Source organism: Dendropsophus ebraccatus, chromosome 9 (genome assembly GCF_027789765.1).
Source record: "Dendropsophus ebraccatus isolate aDenEbr1 chromosome 9, aDenEbr1.pat, whole genome shotgun sequence".
NCBI lineage: Eukaryota > Metazoa > Chordata > Amphibia > Anura > Hylidae > Dendropsophus > Dendropsophus ebraccatus.
Genome location: NC_091462.1, coordinates 86,541,390 through 86,567,310, shown reverse-complemented (window position 1 = coordinate 86,567,310; position 25,921 = coordinate 86,541,390). Strand labels below are relative to the sequence as shown.

Below are 25,921 nucleotides of genomic sequence, written 5' to 3'. Positions count from 1 at the left end.
CAGTATGACACAGTGTAAAAATAGATAGATGGATAGATAGATAGATAGATAGATAGATAGATAGATAGATAGAAAAGTAATACCTACAGTCAGTGTGGTTCCACATATTCCAACTCCAAGAGGCCATCCTATTCTCAGAGCATTTCCATCGTCATAGATATCATGACAGTTGAGATAATTGAGGCGTATCCCTGAGATATCTAGTTTAGAATCTATAAGGTCTTTTTTGTTAAGTGTGATGTTGATATAGGAAGCACCGCACTGAAGATCAGGACACAGCTGCTCAGGTTCTAAAATAAAATAAAATATTTATAGTATTTAATAAGAGCCCCTGCTACAATGAGCTTTTTCCTTTTACCTGGATAACCCCTTTAAATACATCATATCAATCCTGAACATAGATCAAAAGAAGAAAATAGATTTACTTTTCCCTTTAAAATAATAGCATTGACAAATCTCCCCCTTTTCTAACACTCTGCTTCCTCTTTCAGTGCTACTGAGGGTAGAATCCCCTCCCACCTCTCACAGCTAACAATATACAGTAATTATTTATTTTCCATTGAGTCTCATCAGTGATCCTGCTATGCTGAGGCAGATGTTCTGGTCCTAATATTAAAAGCAGGGTAGACCACAGGGCTTCCCAGTGCAAATGTTGGGGCCCACAGCACCTCTAGGGGCCCAAAGTGGGAGAGGGGCCCAGTGTTCTAATGTTCAGCCCGCTCACTGTAGTGGAGGTTGAGCGAGCTGAATATCAGAAGACACAAGAGATGGAGCAGGACCTGCGCAGGATCCAAAGGTCCTCAATCTTACAGTGTGGAGAGCAGCCTGATAGAGAAGAAGAGGGAGAAGACTAAGCTGTGTATGCTGTGTGTCAGTGTCTGACTGGGTCTTTGTCAGTCAGTCAGTGTCTGTGTCAGTCAATCAGTAAGTGTTAGTCAGTGTCAAAGTCAGTCAGTCAGTGTCTGTGTCAATGTTGTGTGTTTGTGTATGTTAGTGGTGTCTCAAGTGATTGTGCATAGCGTGTGGATGATGCATGCATAGTAGATGAATGAGGACTCTGTCACCCGAGAGCCCGAAAAAACCTGGAGCCAGCCCTGGTGGACCATTATTGCCTATGGCCTGAATGTTGTGCGGGAAGCAGAGAGACACTTTGAAGATTTCTTATTACGGGGACAGTGGCTAAGTATGTGTTTCCTCCAGTACACATTACATTTGGTGGACATGCACATTGCTAAACACTTTGAACATAAGGAGGCACTGTACTATGTATTAAAGATTAGATTCCCTAACAGGCTATGGACAACAAATTGCATTGTAATGAAACACCTAGTGATGGAGGCTTTAGGGCTTTTTTTAAGGAATTATATTTGGTAAATTAAGTTACAAATAAATTATACATCCCACAGGCTATCTAGAGAAGTCATTTCAAAGTACAGTTAGGGCTAATGTACATGTCCGCAAAAACCCGTCTGTCCACGGGCGGAGTCCTATGGAGTGAACCTGGGAGCTCCTAGCATCATGATTCATTATGATGTCAGGAGCTCTGAGCTCTTTGCTGTTTGAAAGTTGTAATTGTTGCTGCTCTTCTGATATTATAATACATAGACACTTTTCTTACTTTGATTTCCTCTAAATTTGATCAAGCTTCTATAGATGATATGAAGAAAAATGACAGAATCCTGACAACATCTATGTGTCTGTTAAGATTTAGTAGGTGAGCATTTAAAATGTTACCTGTAATGGAAAGGGGCCCAAAGGTTATAGAGTGTGTCTGGAGGGGAGCACTGCGAGATTTCGCTTTAGAACAAGTCTAGAACACAAAATGATTTAATATTATATTATTGCCAGTTATGATAGATAGATAGATAGATAGATAGATAGATAGATAGATAGATAGATTATTGTGAAACTCACAGTATATTTCCTATAAATACAAAAAGAATTAATAAAAATACAAATAATTAATCTATAAGGCAATTTAATATGGTAAATCCTTTATCATTATTTTATATGAAATAGGCAAAGTATAAACTTTCACTTACCGGAATACATTGACCAGAAAGCCAACTGCAAAGATGAACGTTGCAATGAAGATAAACTTGATTGTAGTTAATGAACTTAAACATTTGGAAAGAGAACTGTCCTTGGCTTGCAATTCCATTAGCGTAAACTTCTACGGTTCCATCTGCTTCATTAGGGCAGCTGCACAAAATAGAAAAGGTACATAATATAGACATCTAGCTATATAAAACAAATACAATAGACCAGCAATGCTTCCTAAATGTAGCAGGGTTCCAGCAGGTAAAAACTTGACTCCGGGCCTCCTTGTTCTATATCAGGGCATGAATCACTGCAGTACTCCCAATTGGTGAAAATTATTCAAAGCGATGCATTTTATTCCATGTGATAGCCTTACAAAGCTTTTTATGTCTGAACAATATGTTTGTACTTTATGGCTAAGTTCACACAATGTGAAAATTCATTAAACAACAGCCATGGTTGCAGTTTTGCAACCACGGCCGTTATTTAATGAATTGGCTGATCGTATTGAAGTCTATGGAATCCCAGACACACTGTATACACTCCAGCCAGGATTCCAAGCGGCCACACAAAAAACTGACATGTCAGTTTTGTGCGGCCGCTATTCATTGAATAGTGGCTGCACAAGACTAAGAGAGCAGAAAATGTAAAGTGCTCCGGACGCACTTTACATTGTCGGCTACGGTCATTTGAAATGCGGGCACACTCTAATGTGCCCGCATTACAATTCAAAAGAAAATAAGTTCATCTGGCCGGTACTGCAATAACGGCCAGGATGAACTTTACAGACAGCGGCCGTTCTGTGACATGGCCGGGTCACAGAAGGGCTGCTATAATGTTGCGTGATAGGCACTTAGGGGGACATGCATAATCCGGCGTACTGATGATTTTCGGCGTAAAGTGCCGATATGCGAATGATTTTATTCGCAAATGGCCGATTTGCGAATAAAATATTCGCATATCCGCACTTCACACCGAGTACGTCGGGAAGGAGGGCGGGGAGGGTGTGTGGAGGGGGCGGAATGGGGGGCGCGGACTCAGAGTCCGTGCGATTTATCATTTTTTCAACTCAAAGATACGCCGAAAACCTACTCCACCTTTCAGGTGGCGTAGGTTTTCGGCTGTTCGCACCGACGCGAACGGGATTTATGTAGAGGCAGTCCGCCAGAGATGCAGGGACATTTATAAGTCCGGCGTAAAAAAACGCCAGACTTAATGAATGTCCCCCTTAGTTTATAAAGTGAAGGGTTTGAGCATATCACTTGGATAACTGTCAATCAGGGGTTGTCTAAGGCCACTATAATGGTGCATAGTTTTTTAGAATACCTTACCTGTTAACAATGATTCCATACTTTACTGGATGTTCAGGGTTATCTGTAGGCGTTGCATAGCAATATTGCATGACCAGGTGAAATTGAGCTGTATCCCCTTGGGAAATAAAAACACCAACAAATAACCGGTTTTTGGTAGATAATTGAAGCTCCCCATCTTGGTAAGGTTCTCTGTAAGCTTTGTCTTTGAAAGCAGCCATTGTTACTTCAAAGTTCCCAATGCCTTGGAGAATAATAAATATTTTTCTGTAGAAAACCAAATCCAAAATATGGAAGAAAACATTAAATACATCCATTAAATATCCAAATAATAATCTAGTGCAGCCTTGTGTTGTGATGTTACTAGTAAATGTCTATTCAAAGTGGAAGGCCATTGTGAAACAGCTCTGAACTATGGGAAAAGATGTATGTTGTTAATGGGATACAAAAAGATTCACAGAAATGGACACATGTGGGGGATGGTGTGGGAGTTAAAACTCCTCTTCACAGTAACATCTGGTCATAATAAAGTCTAATCTGGTATTTTAGAAAGTTTGACACTCTTTGGGGGAGATTTATCAAAGGGTGTAAAATTTAGACTGGTGCAAACTGGCTACAGCAACCAATCACAGCTCAGCTTTCCTTTCAGCACTGCCTAAAGCTGAGCAGTGATTGGTTGCAGTGGGTAGTTTGCACCAGTCTAAATTTTACACCCTTTTGATAAATCTACCCCTTTGTATTACATATTACATCCCTACATCCATCGAGATTCTACACCTGATATTAAAGGTTGGATCCAGGATTAAGGGCCATTACACCAACAGATTATCTGACAGATTTTTTTGAGCCAAAGCCAGGAATGGACTATAAACAGAGAGCAGGTAACAAAGGAAAGACTGAGATTTTTCCTCTTTTCAAATCCACTACTGGCTTTGGCTTACAAATATCTGTCAGATAATCTGTTGGTGTAATAGGGCCCTAAAGGTGGGTTCACACAAAACGGATCCACTGCAGATCCTTCCCTGTCACTTTCAATGAGATTTCATCCCGCTGTGAGTAGGTAAAAGTCTGACCCCTTAACCCCCACAGCCCGGTGCATATATTACTGGGTCCGTGCTCCGGCTTGCTTCGTGGGCTCCTGGCATCTGGATGTCCTGCTCAGCCAATCAGTGCTCTGCGGCGGGGCAGCGCACTGATTGACTGAGCACTGGGAGCCCCCTGAAGCAAGCCGGAGCACTGAGTAATGTACACTGGTAGAGTACAGTTTGCACTGGGCTAAGATTTATATACTCGTAGCGAGATGACAGGGAAGGGTTTTACACTGCGAGTTTGCAATGAAATCTGCTTCGGATCCATTACGCATTAACCCTAAAAAACAAACAAAAAAAAACAACAACTGTGTCTTATTAAAATAGCACCACCCTGGCTTTTAGGTTGTGTATAGTTTTCAACTCTGCTTTATTAACTTCAATGGAACTGAGCTGCAATATCACACACAACCTGAGGACATAGATGGTGCTGCTCTGGAAGAAAGCAGAATTTTTTTTTTCTAATCTTGAAAAACTCAATCAGGTGCCTTTACACATATAGATCAGTATAGAATGATGCATTTTTGAGAGGAGTTTGGAAGAAGCTTTTGGACTTCTGCTCTCTAAAAACTCAGCCAAGTGTGCATGTGTATTGTAGATTCAAGGTGGAACAGTTCCTAACTGACTTCTAGTATAGATGCCCCCCTTTACCTTAGAGGGTTCTCAAGGATTTACATTGAGGGCCTATTCTTACAATGGGCCATCACATTGTGAATAGTGTGTGTGTGTGTGTGGGGGGGGGGGGGGGGGTCCTAGCCTCAGGATTCACATTAATTCACAAAATAAATTTAATCTATGTAGCACTATGATCACTTAAGTTGAAGATAGTGGCACTATGGTAACAAGTCTCGATCTCTGTGATTGGCACTTGCATGCTAAGTCTTCTTGGGGCTCAATCAATCAAATGACTATTTACATCCACTGTTTACACAAGGAAATGTGTGGTAACAAACACTGACTTTTCAGACGCATTCATTGGCTAATCACCGGCCATTGTACACAGGTCTTTTATCTGGGAAAAAAACATCATTGGGTACATTCGTTTAGCCAATAATAGCTCCATGTAAGAGGCTCATAAGGCTTTAAATGAAGGGTAAGATTTTATTAAAGGGTATCTTCATCTTAGATCAAAATATCATCAGTAAGCCTTGCAGTCCAGAACAGGATGACATCAACACCCAGACAGTACTTAGATACAGTATGTTACTTATTTTTGGTGTAAATTTTTTGTGTAAATCCCATTTAAAGGGAATATATGGTCTAGAAATAGTTTTTAAAACCCATCCACCCCACATCCATAATTATTGGCTAATTATGAGCCTGATCCTAGTATATGTATAGGATTGGATGTTCTGGTTAATAATAATAATAATAATAATAATAATAATAATAATAATAATAATATCAACATGCAAACCTTATAATTGGATTCAAGGCATTCTCAATTGAAACAATCATGTCCAAAGGGTAAATGCAGGAAACATTTACATAATATTCTTGTCTGTAAATGATTTGAGATGGGTTTGGAGGCAAAGAAATAGAATTTTTATAGATGGCATGGGTTATATTTGTCTGAAAGAAACAAGAACATAAATATTTACTGTTGTAGGACGACAGGAAACACTGGAGGGGATTTACTAAGACATTCTGTTAGCGCAAAGTTTGACTAGGCAGTCTAATTTATCTCCAAATTTATCTCATTGGTTCAGGCTACGCAATAAATCTAGTGCATTTTTAGGCTATCTTCACACTAAGTAAAAAAAAAGAAAGAGAGAGAAAAGGTGTCCGCTTTTTCTTTTTAAAATAAAATCCGTTATTTCTGAATTATAATTGAACTCAATGGAATGCATTGAACTGAATGGAATGACGGCCACCCAATGCACATTGTGTATTAAGTAACGGACGGGGTTTGTGCAGATGTCACATACTGTAAGTGTTCATGACATTTTTTGCAAACAGCTGACGTTTTTTTTTGTTGTTGTTGTTGTTTTACTACTAAATTCAATGGACCTTCAGAAAAGCATCACATCCAAATGGGCCTGAAGTAGAAAAATGTACCAACAACCATAATTATAGGGGGGGGGGGGGAAACGGACAGAAAAAAACGTCATGTGAACGTCATGCCTCCAACTGTCTAGTCTAAGCTTAGACCACAGGTGTCAAACTCAGGCCCTCCAGCTGTTATAAAACTACAATTCCCATACCATGTGAACAGAGCCTTACTACCCCACAGTCCAGAATTCATTTGCTTTATATTTATTAATTACACTTTTTGTATTGATGTGGCTAATTTTTACTTGGCTTATATAATGGATTCTTATTTTATTATTGGTGTATAAGTGCAATGAATTCACATTTTGCTAAACTCGTGCTTTTGAAGATATGATGATTCTGCAAAAGGTTAACAATGGAATTATTGGTAATTAGATTTATAGTATAATTGACTATAGTTGAGCGATGAGTAAGCAGCAGGGATGGTCCGAACCTGCCGAGGAACCCGGACTTTCGGCAATGATTCCCGCTGTCTTAAACCTCCGTGGAGAGGGTGGATAAAGCGGGAGAACCGCCTGGAAAACTGGGATACAGCCTATGGCTGTGGCTTTCCCCCTCTTTTCCAGGCGGTCCTCCCACTGTATACACCCTCTCCACGGAGGTTTAACACAGTGGGAATCATTGCCGAGAGTCCGGGTTTGTACGAACCCGAACCTCGGCAGGTTCGGACCATCCCAGCATAATATAATATGATATGGTTTTAGAGTCTCAGTGTAATGGACTTGTTATCCTCTCTTTATGGGTATACATTTTAGCCCATAAACAGTTATGCAAACAACTGTATGTATCATTCTTTACCCCAGCTGTCCTATTGCACTATAGTTGGGAGTAAGGAGAGAGCTCTACATTTGTATAAAGCTTCTATTCAGATTTCTGTGTCTCCATCGTTAAAGACTACAAACAACCTGCAGTTCCAAACATCTTGCTAAGCCATCCGCTATGTGCTTTCTCTCTTCATAGTCAACTATAGATCAATAGTCAGATCAATAGAGAGAGAGGGACAGAGATTATGTTTTATAATATTTACACTCAGTGTGGTTCCACATTTCCCTTCTCCAAGAGGCCAACCTATTGTCAGATCTTTTCCATCTTCATAGACATCCTGGCAGCTCAGATGATTTAGGTGCATCTGTGGAATATTTATGTTGGCGTCTATAAGGTCGTTTTGGTTAAATGTGACGTTTATATAGGATGCACCGCACTTAAGATCAGGACACATCTGTTCAGGGTCTAAAATGAAATAAATAAATTACATATATACACGATTTAAGAGGAGCTATGGTCACAGAGACGTTAATATAGCACATTATTGGATTAAAAATTCGGTTGCTTTTTATACCTATTTTACTGTCATGTTTTGCTTTCATTTTACATAGTTTAAAAGTAGTTGAAAAAATGGCCGTATTTTAAAATTAGAAACTACGGTTATGTTATCACATTGTCTTTAGTAGCAGGGAGCGGAACAGCAATGAAAAGCCAGCGGTTTTATGAGCGGAGCACTGACCAATCGAAGCGTTTCACTTTAGATGAGCTGAAATGACACACATTGGCCTTCTCCAGGTTTATGGGGCATAATGTGTATGTGCCATTAGATTTCTATGTTTATATGCCAAACATGCAGTACAGTAAAGAAAGGTGAACACAGGCTTTTTACCATAGGACCAAGAATGTAAGTCCCTCTTGTGTAGATTGCATAGAGAAGCATGCCTTTACAGCGACTATTATTCCTGCATGTATTTACCTTTCACTGCGACTGATCCAAGGCTTATGTATGGTGAATCTGGATCCTCGGTAGGTTGACCATTTTCTGGATTACAGTTCTATACAAGAAAAAAAAGGTGTAATGAGGACAAAAGCCTACATCGACCCTGATATACAGAGTTGGGCTATGTTCACACAACATAATTTTTGTATTAATCACGGCCATTGTTGTCGATTTGCAACAGCCATGATTAGTACAAAAGTTACGTTGCACTGCAGTCAGAGGGAATCCCGGCCGGAGTGTATTCACATAGGGGAACATTCATTAAGTGTGGCATTTTCTGCGCCAGACTTAAAAATTTCCCCGCAGCTCCGACAGTACGGAGATGCCTCTACATAAATCCCGTGCCCACCAGTGCTCAGAGCTGGAATAGGTTTCCTGATAATTTTTCTCTGAGAAAAATGATGAATGAAGCGGACCCTGAGTCAGCGCCCCCGTTCAGCCCCCTCCACACCCCTTCCCCGCAAAACGGCCATTTGCGAATTAATTTATTCACATCTGGCCATTTTCTGCGGAAAATTACACAATTTTAGCTTGATAAATGTCGTCCATAGTATACACTAAATTTACTAAAAAAATGCACATGCTGAGGCTATGTTCCCACAATGGGAAAATGACAGCTATCTTTTAATGTTCAAGATCATTATGTGCAGCCGTCATTACCTATAGATGACTGTCTTTTGGCGCCAAACTGATAGCCGTCCAGAAAGACTTTCAAGTTGTGCGAAGATAGTTACATTTTTTACAACTTATTTCAACAGTTTTTTTTTTACACCTGTTAACACATTTTCACTCAAAATTACGGACGTATCTTTCTTTTATTTTACTGTGTGTGAACATAGCCTCATTATTTGATCCCTTTATTTCAGTTGTAAGACCTTCGCAATTGTTTTCTGGCACTAAAAATAGGGTGCTAAATGCATTAGGAGTGTTGTTATGGCTAGGTTTACACTATGCAAAAATGATGGGCTTCTTTCATAACAATGGGCGTCATATAATAAAAAATAATGGACGTTATTTGCGCATTAACGGCCATTGTTATGAAAGATAGCCGTTGTTTTTACATAATGTCAACCTAGTCAAAGTCTGAGCAGGGAAAATCATAAAATGTAATCCCAGCCTGTCTGCTTTGGTTATGTTTCAACAACAGAAAAAAGACAGCAACTGTAATTTAAAAGGAACCTGTCACCCGGGACGTGGGCGCACAGCTCGCCCAACCCCCCCAGTGCAGCCCCAGATACTTACCCTTTCCTGCAAGTCCCGCTCCTGGACCCGGTCATGGGACGAAAATATCCCTGTCAGAAGTGGTGCATGCACGCTGCAGTGATGCGTTCGATGCCCATAGAGAATGACGGCTCCATTCATTCTCTATAGGCATCAGACTCATCTCTGCTGATAAGCATACAGTGTGCTTCACTTCGGGCACCGAGATATCCGTCCCAAGACCGGGTACATGAGCGAGACTTACAGGAAAGGGTATCCGGGGCTGCACCGGGGGGTCAGGAGTGACAGGTTCCCTTTAAGCACCAAAAGACGGCAGGTTTTTGATAATGATGGGCACAAATAATGTTCATGATCATTATTTGCAGCCAAGATTATCAAAAGATGTCCCTCTTTTGCCGCCAAAATGACATCCATCTAAAAATAACCTTCCTTAATTTTTCTCCCGTTGTGGGGATATGTTCACATTGTGTGACATTGTGTGTTCTAATTGAAGTCAATGGAATTGACAGCTGCCTAGCGAGATGACGGATATCATTTGGTACTCAAAACGATGGATGTAATTTTGAGGGAGAAAAAAAAAAAGACAGAAAAAACGTCAAGTGAACATAGTCAAGTAGTAGCACATTTTATGACATTCGTCAGACAGAAGCTATTCAGTTACATTGATAATCCAGTAACAGTCTGATGACAATAAACTTAACTTACAGGTATACAGCTTGGGCCCTTCTTACAAAGGTGAACTTGACAATGCAGAAAGATTTGACCATAACCTCCAATGAACTTAAAAGCTTGAACGGAGAACTGACCAAAGCTGGCAACACCATTGGCTCCAATTTGTATAGTTTTGTCATTGTTATTTTTACAACTATAAAAAAACACACAAAAAAGCTAATTCTCTATGATTTTTGTGTTGATATGTAAAATGTTATAGTGTTATGTGCATGAAATGTCCAAAAATATACAATGAGTAAAAGGCCAAACAAAGTACTCCAAAAACATATGGATATGCAAATATACAATAAGAGGAAAAGCAAGTCACTTCCGTACTGATAACCTCAAGCTACTCACACACTATTCATAAGCCTCAGAAAATGGCTCATTTGTCAAATTTGTTTTACAAAACCAGACCTTTTTTTAAAATGCCATTTTTTTTATTTTTGGCTCAAAAAAGTCATTTGCATTTATTTCACAGTACAATTAAATTACATGAATTGATACAGTTTACTATTGAATTTGATGTAATTTAATTAGGAAAAAACGAATAACCCTATAGCCCACTGGTTCCCAATTTGTGTCTCTCCACTTACAAAACTACATGTCCAGACAGACAGGGTGTAAGTATAGAAGTGCATACTGCATTCACACTGAGGCACTTAAAGGGATATTTTGGAGTGATACAATTTTGGATATGCTGCTTGGGATAGGGGATGATGTAAAAATTTAAAACAAGAGATGCTTACCTACAAGAGACATTCACCTACCTCAACCCACAATAGCTTCCATTCCAGAAACTTCCCTCTACTCATCTCTTCTCCTTGCAGGACCTGCCTGCTCAGCCAATCAATGACCACAGTGAAACCATATCTGAATCAATAAGTGACCAGATCTTGTACCGACCTCTCAGAAGCAGGGAGAAAAAAATTGCATTGAGGAACCAAAAGTCTCTGGAACGATAGCTGTGGTGGACCAAGGAAGCTTAATGTCACTTGATTTTTATTTCTACACATTATGCCCAGCAACAAAACAAACTGTTGTTGTTGTTGTTGTTATTATTATTATTATTATTATTATTATTATTATTATTATTATGAAATATTACACTGAAATACCCTTTCAAGCCTAAATGTTAGTTGGAGTTTCCTATTACAGATTTTGGCCAGGATGTTTAAATTATCAATCCACATACAAGTCATCCTGGGAGTTTTCACTTTTCAAAAGCCAAAAAATGGTAGACCTCTTATGATAGAAAAGAGGGGGAAATTTTAATTTGTGACAGATCTCTACTAGACGAAAAGAAGGATGATCAGCTATGTATCTAAGTATCTATGCACATGTATTCCCTCCTACTGGTGCACGGAGGCGCGAGCAATCACCAACAAGCAGACAGTAAGGATAATTTCAGGACCCAGTCATCCAATTCCAATTTTTTTATTGTAGCATGGCAAAAAAAAACTATAAAATTCTGACAATTTCTGACGCGTTTCGGTCTATTCAGACCTTAGTCGTTAGCTATGACTAAGGTCTGAATAGACCGAAACGCGTCAGTGATTGTCAGGATTTTATTATTATTTTTTTCCCATGCTACAATAAAGAAATTGGAATTGGATGACTGGGTTCTGGAATTATCCTTACTGACATCTCTACTAGAGTATATGAACGAGCGTAATTGCGTAACTAACGAATATTCTTCCGCATATTATGGTTAATGATTTCAGGTCATTCTCAAAAGCGCTCATTTACAATCGTAAAGGGTCCACTTACACAGAAAGATTATCTGACAGATTATCTGCCAAAGACTTGAAGCCAAAGCCAGAAAAAGGTTATAAACAGAGGTCAGGTCATAAAGAAAAGCCTGAGATTTCTTTCTTTTCAAATCCATTCCTGGCTTTGGCTTCAAATTGATGGCAGATAATCTGTCAGATAATCTTTCTGTGTAAATTGACCCTAAAAGGATGAAACTGCCATATAGCTTTCCTGTCTAAGAACATTAAGATTAAGAAGTCTTATCTAGAGATGAGAGAACCTCGAGCATGCTCGAGTTCATCCGAACCCGATCGTATGGCAATTGATTAGCGGTGGCTGCTGAAGTTGGATAAAGCCCTAAGGCTATCTGGAAAACATGGATATAGTCATTAGCTTTATCCATGTTTTCCAGACAACCTTAGAGCTTTATCCAACCACCGCTAATCAAATGCCGAACGCTCAGGTTCGGATGAACTCGAGCATGCTCGAGGTTTGCTCATCTCTAGTCTTATTCAAAAAGGGCTGCGCGTACATGAGAAATACATAGAGGTATGCTTTACCAGAATTTGCTGCAAAGAATTTTTTTTTTTACAAAAACATTTACACTTGGTTTAGCCAGCCAATATACACATTATAGAATACAGAATAGAGCAATACAACCTTTACATTTACCAAACTGCAAAAGAAACGGCCTGTATGACCTAGGAGGGATAATAATTCCCTAGCCCAAAAATGAATATTGTGCAGCGTCCTTTACAAAATAAAAAAATATATTTACATAGTGAAAGCTAGGGAGCACCCTGCAGCTGCCATTCAGCTCCCTCCTGTCTGCCAATCTTCTTTTTTTCTTCTGCTTTCGAATTTGGGAGCAGGACCTAATGGTTCAGTCAACTGTTGGTGGAGATGGAACACCACTACAGCCAGGAAGAAGAGATAGTATTGGGTGACTGGACAAAGACGAAGTTGAGCTAGATGGGACTTGAGCTAGTTTAATATTTTGTAAAGGACTGGGACAATAATAATTTTTAGCCTAGCGCTGGAATAGATTTTTAAATAAATCCTGAAATTATGATTATAAAGAAAAGTTAATTTTTCGTGATAGCCAAAAAAAAAAAAACTTTTTGTGAAAAAAGACTTAACACAAAGACTTTAGACATAATATACATTTAGTCTCTCACTTACCTATTGTAGATTATGTAATATTTCTGAGATGAATGAAAATTCTGTGTAGGAGTAGCAAAACAGTTTTTCATCACTAAGTCAAACTGAGATGTATCTCCTTCAGCGATAAAAACGCCAACATATAGCTTGTCCTTAGTTGTAAGTAAATCTTGGCTCTGACGGGGAATGGAATAAGCAGAATCTTTGAAAAGTGCCATTGTGACTTCAAAACGCCCTTCTCCTGAAATGTCGATATTTATTGTGCTAGAAGAATTGGAGGAAATCATTTAAAAATTAAACATTTTTCTTAATGCGTCAATAGAAGAGTACAAATACAGAACAACATTTTTAAAGACAAAGGGGGAGATTTATCAAAGGGTGTAAAATTTAGACTGATGCAAACTGCCCACAGCAACCAATCACAGCTCAGCTTCCAGCTCTGGTGAAAGAAAAGAGGAGCTGTGATTGGTTGCTGTGGCCAGTTTGCACCAGTCTAAATTTTACACCCTTTGATAAATCTTCCCCAATGTCTGATGAGCAAATTACATTATTCAATTTAGGGTTTTATTATTTAATTCTTTTTGTGCCCTGAACTATTCTAGTTTTTACAGTATCTAGACTAGCCTCAATAAAATGTAATTTTCAAATTTCTGATGTTTGCTTTTCAGTTCTACAGTTAGTAGCTATTCTACAATGTAGAAATGTGTTCAATCACTAACAAATATTCCTAGCTGAATTTCAATCGTGTCCGCTATGATAATGCACTATATAATATACTACTGGAGCAGCAGATGTAAAAATCGGCATGCGGAAATGCGATGTGAGTAGTTGCACTGGCCCGCCGCTCTGTGCTGATCTAGTGTCCAGTTGAGCCGCCCTGGTGCGGCGTCCTTGCTGATCCAATCTTTCAGCTCAAGTCCGACCTCAGGGAGATGGGTATTATCTTCCAGATGGTGGCTATGTTCACACAACGTTTTTTTTTAGCTCTGTTGGAAATGAAGTCCGTCATTTTGAGTCTAAAATAACGGACGTTATTTAGCAGCTATGCCTCCCCTTAGTGCAATGACTGGTGTTTGTACATTATTCTAGTTTGGGTAACTAGTTGGTCTTTGGGTGCGGTTTAATATAAAAGTCCATTGAATTTAATTGTAAAATGGAGAAAAACGGTGACAGAAGAAAACCTATGTGAACAACTAATAAAAAACGTCCATTGTGTAGACTGTGACAGGGTCAAAAGAGGCATCACATTTAATGAAAGAGTTGGAGATTTAATAACAAATGACAATTTTTGCATTACTGTGGATCTAGATAAGGCAGTATCATACAATTTATTCCCTGTGTGCATCGTCCCTGGTCTCCGGTGTATTCTGTCCCTTAATGGAGAAAGTATCAATAGCGTGACACTTTCCTGACTATAAAGTCCAATTCATTTTACCATCTTTAGGCTAGGTTCACACTACGTAAGCTTCCGGCCGTAGTGCGCTCCGTGAATATGCGGCCGGAAACTTACGTAGTTAGCGTACAATGCAAAGTATACGATTCCGGCCACACAGCGCACACTGCGTATGAATGTACGCCGGGATCGTATACGGCGCCGTAAGAAATGAACCAGACCAGTGTTTCCGGCCGAAAGGCTGTAACTTACGCCTGTAGCGTATCGCACGGATCCGTACGTAGTGGTGATTTCTTCATTTTTCCACTCTTCTATGCCAATCCAAAAGGTTCTGTGGGGTGTCCGGGGCTAGGCGAAGATTTCCAAGTAAAAGACCGCTGTCAGATCGCTACATAGGGTGCTCGGGAAGTGTAAGTAGACTACGGGGGTACGTTCGCAATGCGTACGCATCCGGCCGCACATCGAATATTCGCACGCCCGTAGTTTCAGCCGCACATGTACGGCGCCGTAAGAAATGCGTACGGATTTGTACGCAGTGTGAACATAGCCTTAAGGCACACACCCTTCTGCAATGTCTATACAAAACAATTCAGGATGGATGTGTGTGTTTCCAATATAGTTACTCCAAAGGAATTTTTAAGAGTAAAAAAATAACAAGCTAGCACAAAAAAAGGTACACATAAAAAGGTACACATCTTTTTTTCCTCAAACCAACAGGGATGGGGAAAAGAAGTATTTTAAATGCAGCTGTAAACTAATTGCCGCGGTCCCGGGCTGCAGATAGCACCCAGGACCGAGACGATTCAGAGCGGGGTCGCGGCGCCCCACCCCCACCCCCCCCGAACACCCTTTGCGACGCCAGAATATACATTTACGCCCTTGGTCGTTAAGGGGTTAAATGACCAGGCCTATTTTCATTTTTTCATTTTAGCAAAGCTAAGATGCTTTTTTTTCCCTATCTACAAGGCCATGTAAGGGCTTGTTTATTTTTCAGGATCAAGTGTACTTTGTAATGGAACCTTTCAATCTAGCATAAAATGTATGATGAAACCACCCAAAATAATATTCATAGGTAAAATTGGGGTAAAAATGCTATTTTGCAACTTTTTTCAAAATGCGATAGTTTTTATTAGTATCATAGGTGTAGATCGGACATTTTCATCAGTTTTTATTATTATTATTTTTTTTCTGATAAAGCCTATGTTCACACGACGTCAAAAAAAGAGAAAAAGCAGCCGCTTTTGTAATTTAAAATAACGTCCGTTATTGCCGCAATTTGACCGCAATGCAATGCATTGGAGTCAAAGCAAAGACAAACGTCCAATGCACACAATGTATTGAATAACGAACCTTATCGCCGCGGACGTCAAAATAATGATCATGACAATTAATTTAGGACATCTTTTGCAAACAGTTGGCGTTTTTTAATAAGTTGTTCACATACAGTTTTTCTTTTGTCACCATTCTTTCTCCGTTTTTACTATTAAATTCAATAGACTTTTCTATTAAGCCACACCCAAGGCTAAAGCTAAAATAATGTACCAACAGCCATAATGGCACTAAGGGGAGGCCAGACAGCTAAATGACGTCCGTTATTTTAGACTAAAAATGATGGACGTAATTTTAAATGGAGCTGAAAAAAAAACGTGTGAACATAGCCATTAGGGATGGTCGGAACCGAGTTCGTACGGAGTTCGTACGAACCCGAACCATCCGCAATGATTACCGCTGTCTGCCCGCTCCGTGCAGCGGGCGGATCCAGCGGTAGGAACATCTGGAAAACTGGGATACAGCAGTAGCCATAGTCTGTATCTTAGTTTTCAAGGCGGTCCTCCCGCTGGATCCGCCCGCTGCACGGAGAGGGCAGACAGCGGGAATCCGATGCCGAGCGTTCGGGTTCAGCCAAACCCGAACCTCGGCGAGTTCGGACCATCCCTAATAGCCATGTAATGTTGCAGTGTCCCAGCACAAGGTGTGCCACTAAGTCTTTATGGACCTGGGCAGAGTAACTCACTCAGGTTCTCACAGAAGGTGATGAAGGAAAGTGTATTATCTGTTTTTCCTAAAAGTGTATTATCTGTTTTTGCCTTAACCCTTAGGCGACCCTGGACGTACCCGCGCTCTGAACTGCCATGATCCCAGGTGGCGCATATAGCCTGGGATCGCGGCTATTAGCGGGCACGGTGTGGTCGCCGTGCCCGCTAATCAGGTAATCGGAGGCAGCTGTCAAAGATGACAGCTGCCTCCGATTACCGGCTGCAGATGATCGGTGGTGGTATAGTGGGGAGATCGCTCCTCCGGGACGTTATCTCTGGTACTGAAGCCGGCCAGGGACCGCTCCAAGTTGGCGCCGTCCCCGGCTCGGCACTCGTTTGTGCCGATCTCATAACTATACAGCAAAGATCTCAAAGAGAGATCTGAGTGCATATACTAGAAGTCCCCCAGGGGGGCTTCTAGTATATGTGTAAAAGTACAAATAAAAGTGATGTTATATGTAAAAAGCCCCCTCCCCTAATAAAAGTCAGAATCACCCCCCTTTTCCCATGTTATAAATAAAAATAAACAAATAAATAAATAAACATGTTTGCTATCGCCGCATGCGTAATCGCCCGAAATATTAATTTATCACATTCCTGATCTCGCACGGTAAACGGCGTCAGCGCCCAAAAAATCCCAAAGTGCAAAATTGCGCATTTTTGGTCGCATCAAATCCAGAAAAATCGTAATAAAAAGCGATAAAAAAGTCACATATGCGCAATCAAGGTACCGATAGAAAGTAAACATCATGGCGCAAAAAATGACACCTCATACAGCCCCATAGACCAAAGGATAAAAGAGCTATAAGCCTGGGAATGGAGCGATTTTAAGTGACATATATTTGTTGGCAATGGTTTGAATTTTTTACAGGCCATCAGATATAATAAAAGTTATGCATGTTATATATCGTTTTAATTGTAACGACTTGAGGAACATGCATAATAAGTCAGTTTTACCCCAGGGCGAACTGCGTAAAAACACAACCCCCCCCCCCAAATAAAAGAAATGCGTTTTTTTTTTTCTTCAATTTCACCAGACTTTGAATTTTTTTCTGGTTTTGCAGTGTACTTGATGCAAAAATTCAGCCTGTCATTGAAAAGAACAATTAGTGGCGCAAAAAAAAAGGGCTCATGTGGGTCTCTAGGTGGAAAAATGCAAGTGCTATGGCCTTTTAAACACAAGGAGGGAAAAACGAAAATGCAAACATTTAAATTGGCCGGGTCCTTTAAGGGTTAAAAAGTTTTTTTTTTTTTTTTTGTGAATATAGCCTATAGGGTTTTTCGATGCAAAATCGATATTTATCAGATAGTATAGGTTCAAGAGGTTGACCTAATGGTTCATAGTAATGGAGCTAGGAGTTGATCTCTTCATATAACTACTACTATCACTACTTATATTTACTAAATAATTTTTTTTTATTGTTCATCTGACATTATTAAAAATATTGTTTAAAGACATCAAATATAATACCAAGAAAATGTTATACATATATAGGCTATAGCAACGGACAATGTTAGGCTATGTTCATACAACATTTTTTCATCTCCGTTTAAAATAACGTCCATAATAGAACGGTGACAAAAGAAAAACTGTGTGAACAACTAATAAAAATTGTCCGCTGTTTGCAAAAAACTTCCAAAAATAATGATCATGATCATTATTTTGACGTCCGCTGTAAAAACGTCCGTAATACATTGTGTGCATTGGACACCCGTCTTTTCATTGACTTCACTGCATTGCTATAGCAATCAGTTAATTTGCAGCAGAAACGAACGTTATTTTAAATAGCAAAATTGACCGCCTTTTCTCTATTTTTGAAGTTGTGTGAACATAGCCCAATACGGCCAGCCGCTGGGTCATTCCTGGCAGCATCGGCTGCAGGAATATTGTGTACTTTACTTTGTGTGAACAGCTATTGTTTCCAGTCATTGTTCGGTAAACAGTGTTAAGAAATAAGAGGCATGTCCTTTATTTAAAATAATGGTGTCTGCATACAGCAGGTGGCATTGCATTGAATTCAATGCAATGCCACCCCTGCAGAAAAGAACGGACACCGATTTCATTTCAATCAGTCCGTTTATTTTTAAAAATAAACGCTTTGTGAACATAGCCTTATACATGTCTTGTTAGCCACTGGCAGATAAATTTCACTATAGCATTAAATATAAATAAAAGTAAAGAAAAACCTCTGAATTGGATTTAGAACAGTCCCCAGAGAAACTTCCATATTTAAAGGATAAATACAAGAAACACGGACAACATAATCTTCTCTATGAATTACTGAAGAAGGATCTGGCTTCAAATAGACATTATTTTTATATATTGCATGTGTCCCATTTACCTATAAAAGAATAATTGTTGTATTAATGAAACATATCACAACATCACATGTATTGATAATAAAATAGGCTCAGCTGTACAAAGCATTCATTAATATTTCCCTTTTGCTCTCTGGTAAAGCGTTTTATAGGCTTGCTAATCTTACAGTAAAGAATTCCCTTCTATGTTGGTGTGGAAACCCTTTTTTTGCCCTAGACATAGAGGATGCCCCTTTGTTATAAACACAGTCCTAATGGTCTTGCACCTTGATATATAAGAGTGCCTTCACATGTACTGCATCACAGCAGATTTCACGTTGCAAGTTCCATTTCGATGCTTGAAACTGTCAATTTCTATGGCTTTACGCTTTCGCAGTGAATTTTTCATTCCACTGCGAGAAAGTAGCCCCTTCCCACGTAACCAACAGCTGCCGGGCTAATACATTACCTGGCCGAGCTCCTGCTTGCGTATCAGGCTCACAGCTCCTTGGCTTCCTGATCAGCCAATTGGTGTGCAGTCCCTCAGCAGCCACTGATTGGCTGAGCCATAGAATGAAAAGCCATGGAAAACAACAGTACAGAGCATTGCAGCGGTTTTAGCTGAGGAACTTGCAGCATGGAATCTTCTGCAATACTGTACATTTGAAGGCACCCTTATACAAAGTTATGTCACTACTCCTCAGCCATCTTTTTCTAAGCTTAAAAAAATAAATTGTAAGCTATAATAAGCTAATAGACTGTAATAGACAGCAATACAAACAACTGCTATTCAATAACACAATTAGAATCTTCAGCTATACTGATAAATTATATAGTCGAAGGTTCAAATTGCTTTTTTGACTAACAAGCAATTGTTTGTAATGCTGTCTATTACAGTCAGTAAGCCTGTTACACATGCTAATTGATTTGTACATAGCGATTTCATTCCTAAATTTACCAGCAATTAGCTTTTTCAGTGATATTTATATGTTAACTTAAAACAGCATGTTTTCATTTCAGTTTTGCTTTTGTAATCCAAAATAGCAAAATGAGAATGAAAATATGCTGTACTAAGTAAATAAATAATAAAATAGCTATAGTGTATTAAATGTGATCCCCCGCATTAAAGCTGCCAGGTATTTTACTATATATGTGCCTAACACTGCATATTTCATATTTTCATTCTAATTTTGCTAATTTTTCTTTACAAAAGCAAAAGGAAATAAATATGTTTTTGTGTTTGTTTTTGCAAACAAAGTGTGCAAAAAATTAGCTTAGTCAAGAAACCAAATGTTTGCACATTTCGCAGTGAACCCAGCTTTGCCTATGTCTACTTAGAGGTTCTCCTGACTTTCTAATTATTTTGTCTTATAAAAGATGACCTGTTTATCTCCAGTGGGTATCTGGCTGGTGAATCAAGCTAATTTGCTCCACATGCACAGTCACACTCAGAGAAACTGCTGAGCTTGCATATTGAATGAAGTGCCTAAGACTGGAAACACGCACAGCAGTTTTTTTTTTTTTTAAATGCCACTGTAGTTTTTGTGCAAAAATCAGAAGAGGATCCAACAGAATAGTACAAGTCCTCCCTTTAAATTTTCCAGCCCATTTGAATCCACTTCTAGTTTTGGCACAAAAATTGCAGTGGCAGTTTTTCAAAAAGCTGCCGTGTATTTTTCCAGCCTAAAAAAATCCATTTACTTTAGGGGATCTATTGGGGCTTAATCCATTTTTTCCTTCACATTGATAGGAGTCTCACAGGTAACACCTAACTGATTGTACATTAATAGCCCCTTCTCAGGAGAGATCATTAAATGAAAATGCCCAGAAAACCTCTTGGGCACCTTTTTGTGTGCATGCGTGTGCGTGCATACGTGTGTGCCGACACACACATGCCCACATGCATGCACAAAAACACAATATTTTTAGTTTTTAAATCATTGTAAAAACAAAATGCCATGAATTCCAATAATTTTTGGTCATCAAGAGAAATACCCAGAGCGGACATAATTTGCATGATACAGCCATATTTTGCCTCAAAATGAGGGCCATTCAACAAGAAGGCCATAAAATGATTAAAAAAGACATTGGGGGCCATTTATCAAGGGCTTTGCAACTATTTTTCCATAAATAATTGAATTTTTCGCCCATTTTTAGTCTAAGTCCTATTATGAACCAACGTTTGATTGGCGAATAATTTTTAGATGCAACTTTTTTTTATCTGCCTGTTTTGAGTACTCACCTAAAACCACACATAATCCAGGATTTGCCCCTAACTTATTTGTAAAAAGTTGCACAAAGTGGTGCATGCCTATTTTTTGCTTTTTAAAAAAGTCAGTTATTGCCATTATTTAACTGACTGCAATGGCAATGCATTGAAGTAGTCAAAGTCAGAAGTCAGTAGTCAGTCATTAGTCAAAGTCAGTAGTCAGTAGTCAAAGTCAGTAGTGAGAATTCAGTAGTCAAAGTCAGTAGTCAGTAATCAGTAGCCAAAAAGTCAGTAATCAGTAGTCAATCAGAAGTCAAAGTCAGTAATCAGTAGTCAAAGTTAGAAGTCAGTAGTCAAAATCAGTAGTCAGAAGTCAAAGTCAGTATTCAAAGTCAGTAGTCAAAGTCAGTTGTCAGTAGTCAAAGTCAGTAGTCAGAAGTCTGTTATCAGTAGTCAAAGTCAGAAGTCAAAGTCAGAAGTCAAAGTCAGTAGTCAGAATTCAGTAGTCAAAGCCAGTAGTCAGTAATCAGTAGTCAAAGTCAGTAATCAGTAGTCAGTCAGTAGTTAAAGTCAGAAGTCAGAAGTCAAAGTCAGTAATCAAAGTCGGTAGTCAGTAGTCAGAAGTCAGTTATCAATACTCAGATTTAAGTGTTGCACTTGTGTAAAAGTAATTCTTTACTTCTGACTTCTGACTATGTCCTAATATGGATACTGTATACGTGGGCCTGCACCTGTTAAATAAATTGACAAATTTGGCCCTAATCTTTGATTATGTGAACTTTTGGGTAAATTTTCAAAACAAGCAGATTTAAAAAAAATTAGTATTTAACCTCTTAAGGACATAGGACGTATGCGTACGTCATATGTCCTCACTGCAGCAGCCGAAAGCAAACGAGTGCCGATCTCATGGATCTCTGCAGCATATCTATGCTGCAGAGATCTCAATGAGAGATCCAAGTGTATATACTAGAAGTCCCCCAGGGGGGCTTCTAGTATATGTGTAAAAAAAAAAAAAGTGTTGTTAATAGTAAAAAGCCCCCTCCCCTAATAAAAGTCAGAATCACCCCCCTTTTCCCAGGTTTTAAATAAAAGTAAACAAATAAATAAATAAATAAACATGTTTGCTATCGCCGCGTGCGTAATCGCCCGAACTATTAATTAATCACATTCCTGATCTCGTACGGTAAACGGCGTCAGCGCAAAAAAATCCCAAAGTGCAAAATTGCGCATTTTTGGTCGCATCAAATCCAGAAAAAATGTAATATAAAGCGATCAAAAAGTCGTATATGCGCAATCAAGGTACCGATAGAAAGATCTCATCACGGCGCAAAAAATGACACCTCGCACAGCCCCATAGACCAAAGGATAAAAGTGCTATAAGCATGGGAATGGAGCGATTTTAAGGCACGTATATTGGTTAACAACGGTTTGAATTTTTTACAGGCCATCAGATACAATATAAGTTATACATGTTATATATCGTTTTAATCGTAACGACTTGAGGAACATGCATAACAAGTCAGTTTTACCACAGGGCGAATGGCGTAAAAACACATTTCCCCCAAATAAAAGAAATGCGTTTTTTTTTTTTCAATTTCACCACACTTTGAATTTTTTTCTGGTTTCGCAGTGTACTTTATGCAAAAATTCAGCCTGTAATTGCAAAGTACAATTAGTGAAGCAAAAAATAAGGGGTCATGTGGGTTTCTAGGTGGAAAAATGCAAGTGCTATGACCTTTTAAACACAAGGAGGAAAAACCGAAAACGTAAAAACGAAAATGGGCCATGTCCTTAAAGGGTTAAAAAATATTCACCCTTCCATTACTGCTTCATAAATTAAAAAGAACTTAGACCAAAAATGGATAAAAAATTCAATTATTCTCCTACAAATAGACACAAAGCCCTTGATAAATTCCCCCAGTGTGTAAAAAAAAAAATAAAAAAAAATGAGCATGTTCATTGTTAGGACAGTCATAATAAGTTATGGCTATTATTCTATATGTGTGTGCACTGCCAACCAATTTCTCATTGACTTCAATTATTACATTGAAAATACGGCTGTATTTTAACCTCAAAATGAATACCATATTTTAGTGTAACTTTATTTTACACTGTGTGAACATAGCTTTACCATATTCTAACTCCTAGAACTTCCTTTTTTTTTTTTACGTTGAAGGTGTTAGAGGGCCCATCATTTTTAGTTGAGTTGAGGTGTAGTTCTTATTAGTACCATTTTGGAGCAGATTTTTCTGATAACTTTAGTTACAGTTTATATACAGTTTAGATACAGTAACAATACATATATTTAATTTTTCGATTTTTATTCTTTACTGAGTAGGATAAAAAAAATTATATTTTAATAGCTTAAAAATTTATTGAAACAGCAAGGCTATGGTCACACTACGTCAAAAAGAGAAAAGGCGTATGCTATTTCTATTTAAAAAGATGCTAGTATTTGCCGTGATTTAATTGACCACATTGCAATGCATTGACATCAATGGAATGACGGCTGTTCAATACACAAAATGTATTAAATAATGGATGTTTTCTGCGCAGACGTCAAAATAATGATCGTGTTAATTATTTTCTAGCATTAATGTTTTTGTTGTTCACACAGTTTTTTGTTCTTCATCATACTTTGGCTATGTTCACACAACGTTTTTTCATCTCCGTTTAAAATGACGTCCGTCATTTTGAGACTAAAATAACGGACATTATTTAGCAGCCTGACCTCCCCGTAGTGTTTGTACATTATTCTAGTTTGGGGTTACTAATTGGACTTTGGATGTGGCTTAATTAAAAAGTCCATTGAATTTAATAGTAAAATTGGAGACAGAACGGTGACGAAAGGAAAAGTGTGTGTGAACTACAAATAAAAAACGTCCGCTGTTTGCAAAAGACGCCCGAAAATAATGATCATGTTCATTATTTTGACGCCCGCTGCAAAAACATCCGTTATTCAATACGCTGTGTGCATTGGACGTCCGTCTTCCCATTGACTTCAATGCATTGCATTGCAGTCAGTTAAATCTCGGCAAAAATGAACGTTATTTTAAACATGAAAATCGGCCGCCTTTTTAATATTTTTGACATTGTGTAAACATAGCCTTTCTCTGTTTTTACTATTAAATTCAATGGACTTTTCAATTAAAAACACATCCAAAGGCCAATTAGTCCACCTACACTAGAATAATAAACCAACAGCTGCACCTCAAAATGACGAATGTCATTTTAAACGGAGCTGAAAAAACATTGTGTGAACATAGCCCAATAGCGACTTATTATTATTTATTTTAATATGGGGGTATATAGAATTTTTATATACAGTAGATTTTTAGTCCATCTATGTACTCAAACATACAATAGAATAATACAATAGAAATATTGCAGTAAACTGACATTTTATTGATCTCCTAATACACCTATAGGAGGGTGTGATAGGAGTACAATTATGGCAGAGCTCCTCTTGACCGCAACCCAACATCAGGTTGAGATGATGTCCTAAGGTGTCATAGACCACTTCTCGCTTGGTTATCTACACTATGTACAGTATGCCATTTTTTTATTATTAACCGTTACACCTAGTGGGTTAAATTTCAGGGATCTGAGTTATCTCTGGTGTTGGCTACTGATAGCCAGTACTAGCTGTATAACAAATCCTGAGCTTTTTCTATACTGCTGTAATGCTGCTATGAAAAATACATGGGAAAAAACTAAATAACTAAAATACAGTGAAAATGACATCTATGGTATACAATCTACATATTTGGTATTCTCCTACTAAGTGTCTGTGTACAATTACTTACACTGGCAACTGTCCCACACTGGCCAACTTTAGTTGGACTTTGTACGGATATAGTTTTTTCACTGTCCGCAAAACCTTTACAACCAACATTATCGAGGTGGATATTTGTGAGATCCATTTTCAATTTGATTAGATCATTCTTTTGAAAAGTGATGGTGATGTTTCTGGAGCCACACTTGAGTTCCGGACAAATGTTATTGGAGAGCAGGCTAATTTCACCAGCTTTAGTGTTTAAAAGAAAAAAAGACAATACATGTATGTTAGATAATGAATTGTTACAAAGGCATTATAAAAAAAAAAAAAAAAGAATAGTTACTGAGAATAAGTATAAGTTTCAACATTCGACCTTTGATTGAGATCAACAAGTCAACATCAGTTGCATATCAGGTCAGCTGCCATTTTTACCCTAAGGTTGGGTTCACACTACGTTTTTGCAACCCATTTTTTTTCTTCCGTTTTTGCAAAAAAAGGATGAAAAACGGATGGAAAAATGGATTTATTTGTGTGCATCTGTTTTGATCCATTTTCCCATTGACTGTAAAAAAAAAAAAAAGGATCAAAATGCATCTTTTTTTTAATGTACACAAAAACGTAGCTGACCTTACTTTTGTGTATGTTAAAAAAACTGATGCATTTTGATCCTTTTTTTTATAATGGAAGTCAATGGAAAAACAGATGCACACAAATGCATCAGTTTTTCTCATACTTTTTTTTTTTTGCAAAAAAAAAAAAAAAACATGAAAAAAAAAAGGATTGCAAAAATGTAGTGTGGACCCAGCCTTATCTACATCTTGAGGATGTACAGTAAATTTAAAACTGTGGCAGATTCTTTGGCAAAATGCTCTAGAATTTACCCCCAGGCTATGTTCACACAAAGTTTTTCCAGCTCAATTTAAGCTGACATCTGTCATTTTAAGGCTATGTTCACACAACGTCAAAAATATTAAAAAGGCATCCAATTTTCATATTTAAAATTACGTCCATTTTTGCCGAGATTTAACTGACTGCAATGCAATGCATTGAAGTCAATGGGAAGACGGACATCCAATGCACACAGCTTATTGAATAACGGCCTTTTTT

The 25,921-nt window shown here is 38.4% G+C and overlaps 1 protein-coding gene and 1 long non-coding RNA gene across 2 annotated transcripts; both read right to left on the bottom strand.

The window, feature by feature from the left end:
* Nucleotides 1-218: 218 nt before the first annotated feature.
* On the bottom strand, nt 219-2,102 carry LOC138802090 (uncharacterized). Its single transcript, XR_011364686.1, has 3 exons — nt 2,043-2,102; nt 1,735-1,810; nt 219-290 (listed from the first exon to the last, which is right to left on the bottom strand). It is a non-coding gene; the product is annotated as an uncharacterized lncRNA (long non-coding RNA).
* A 6,109-nt stretch (nt 2,103-8,211) lies between these two features.
* On the bottom strand, nt 8,212-24,959 carry LOC138801812 (pancreatic secretory granule membrane major glycoprotein GP2-like). Its single transcript, XM_069984909.1, has 5 exons — nt 24,843-24,959; nt 18,717-18,871; nt 13,122-13,364; nt 10,182-10,341; nt 8,212-8,310 (listed from the first exon to the last, which is right to left on the bottom strand). Exons 1-5 carry the CDS (start codon nt 24,957-24,959, stop codon nt 8,212-8,214), a joined length of 774 nt encoding a protein of 257 aa, XP_069841010.1.
* Between the last annotated feature and the right edge of the window lie 962 nt (nt 24,960-25,921).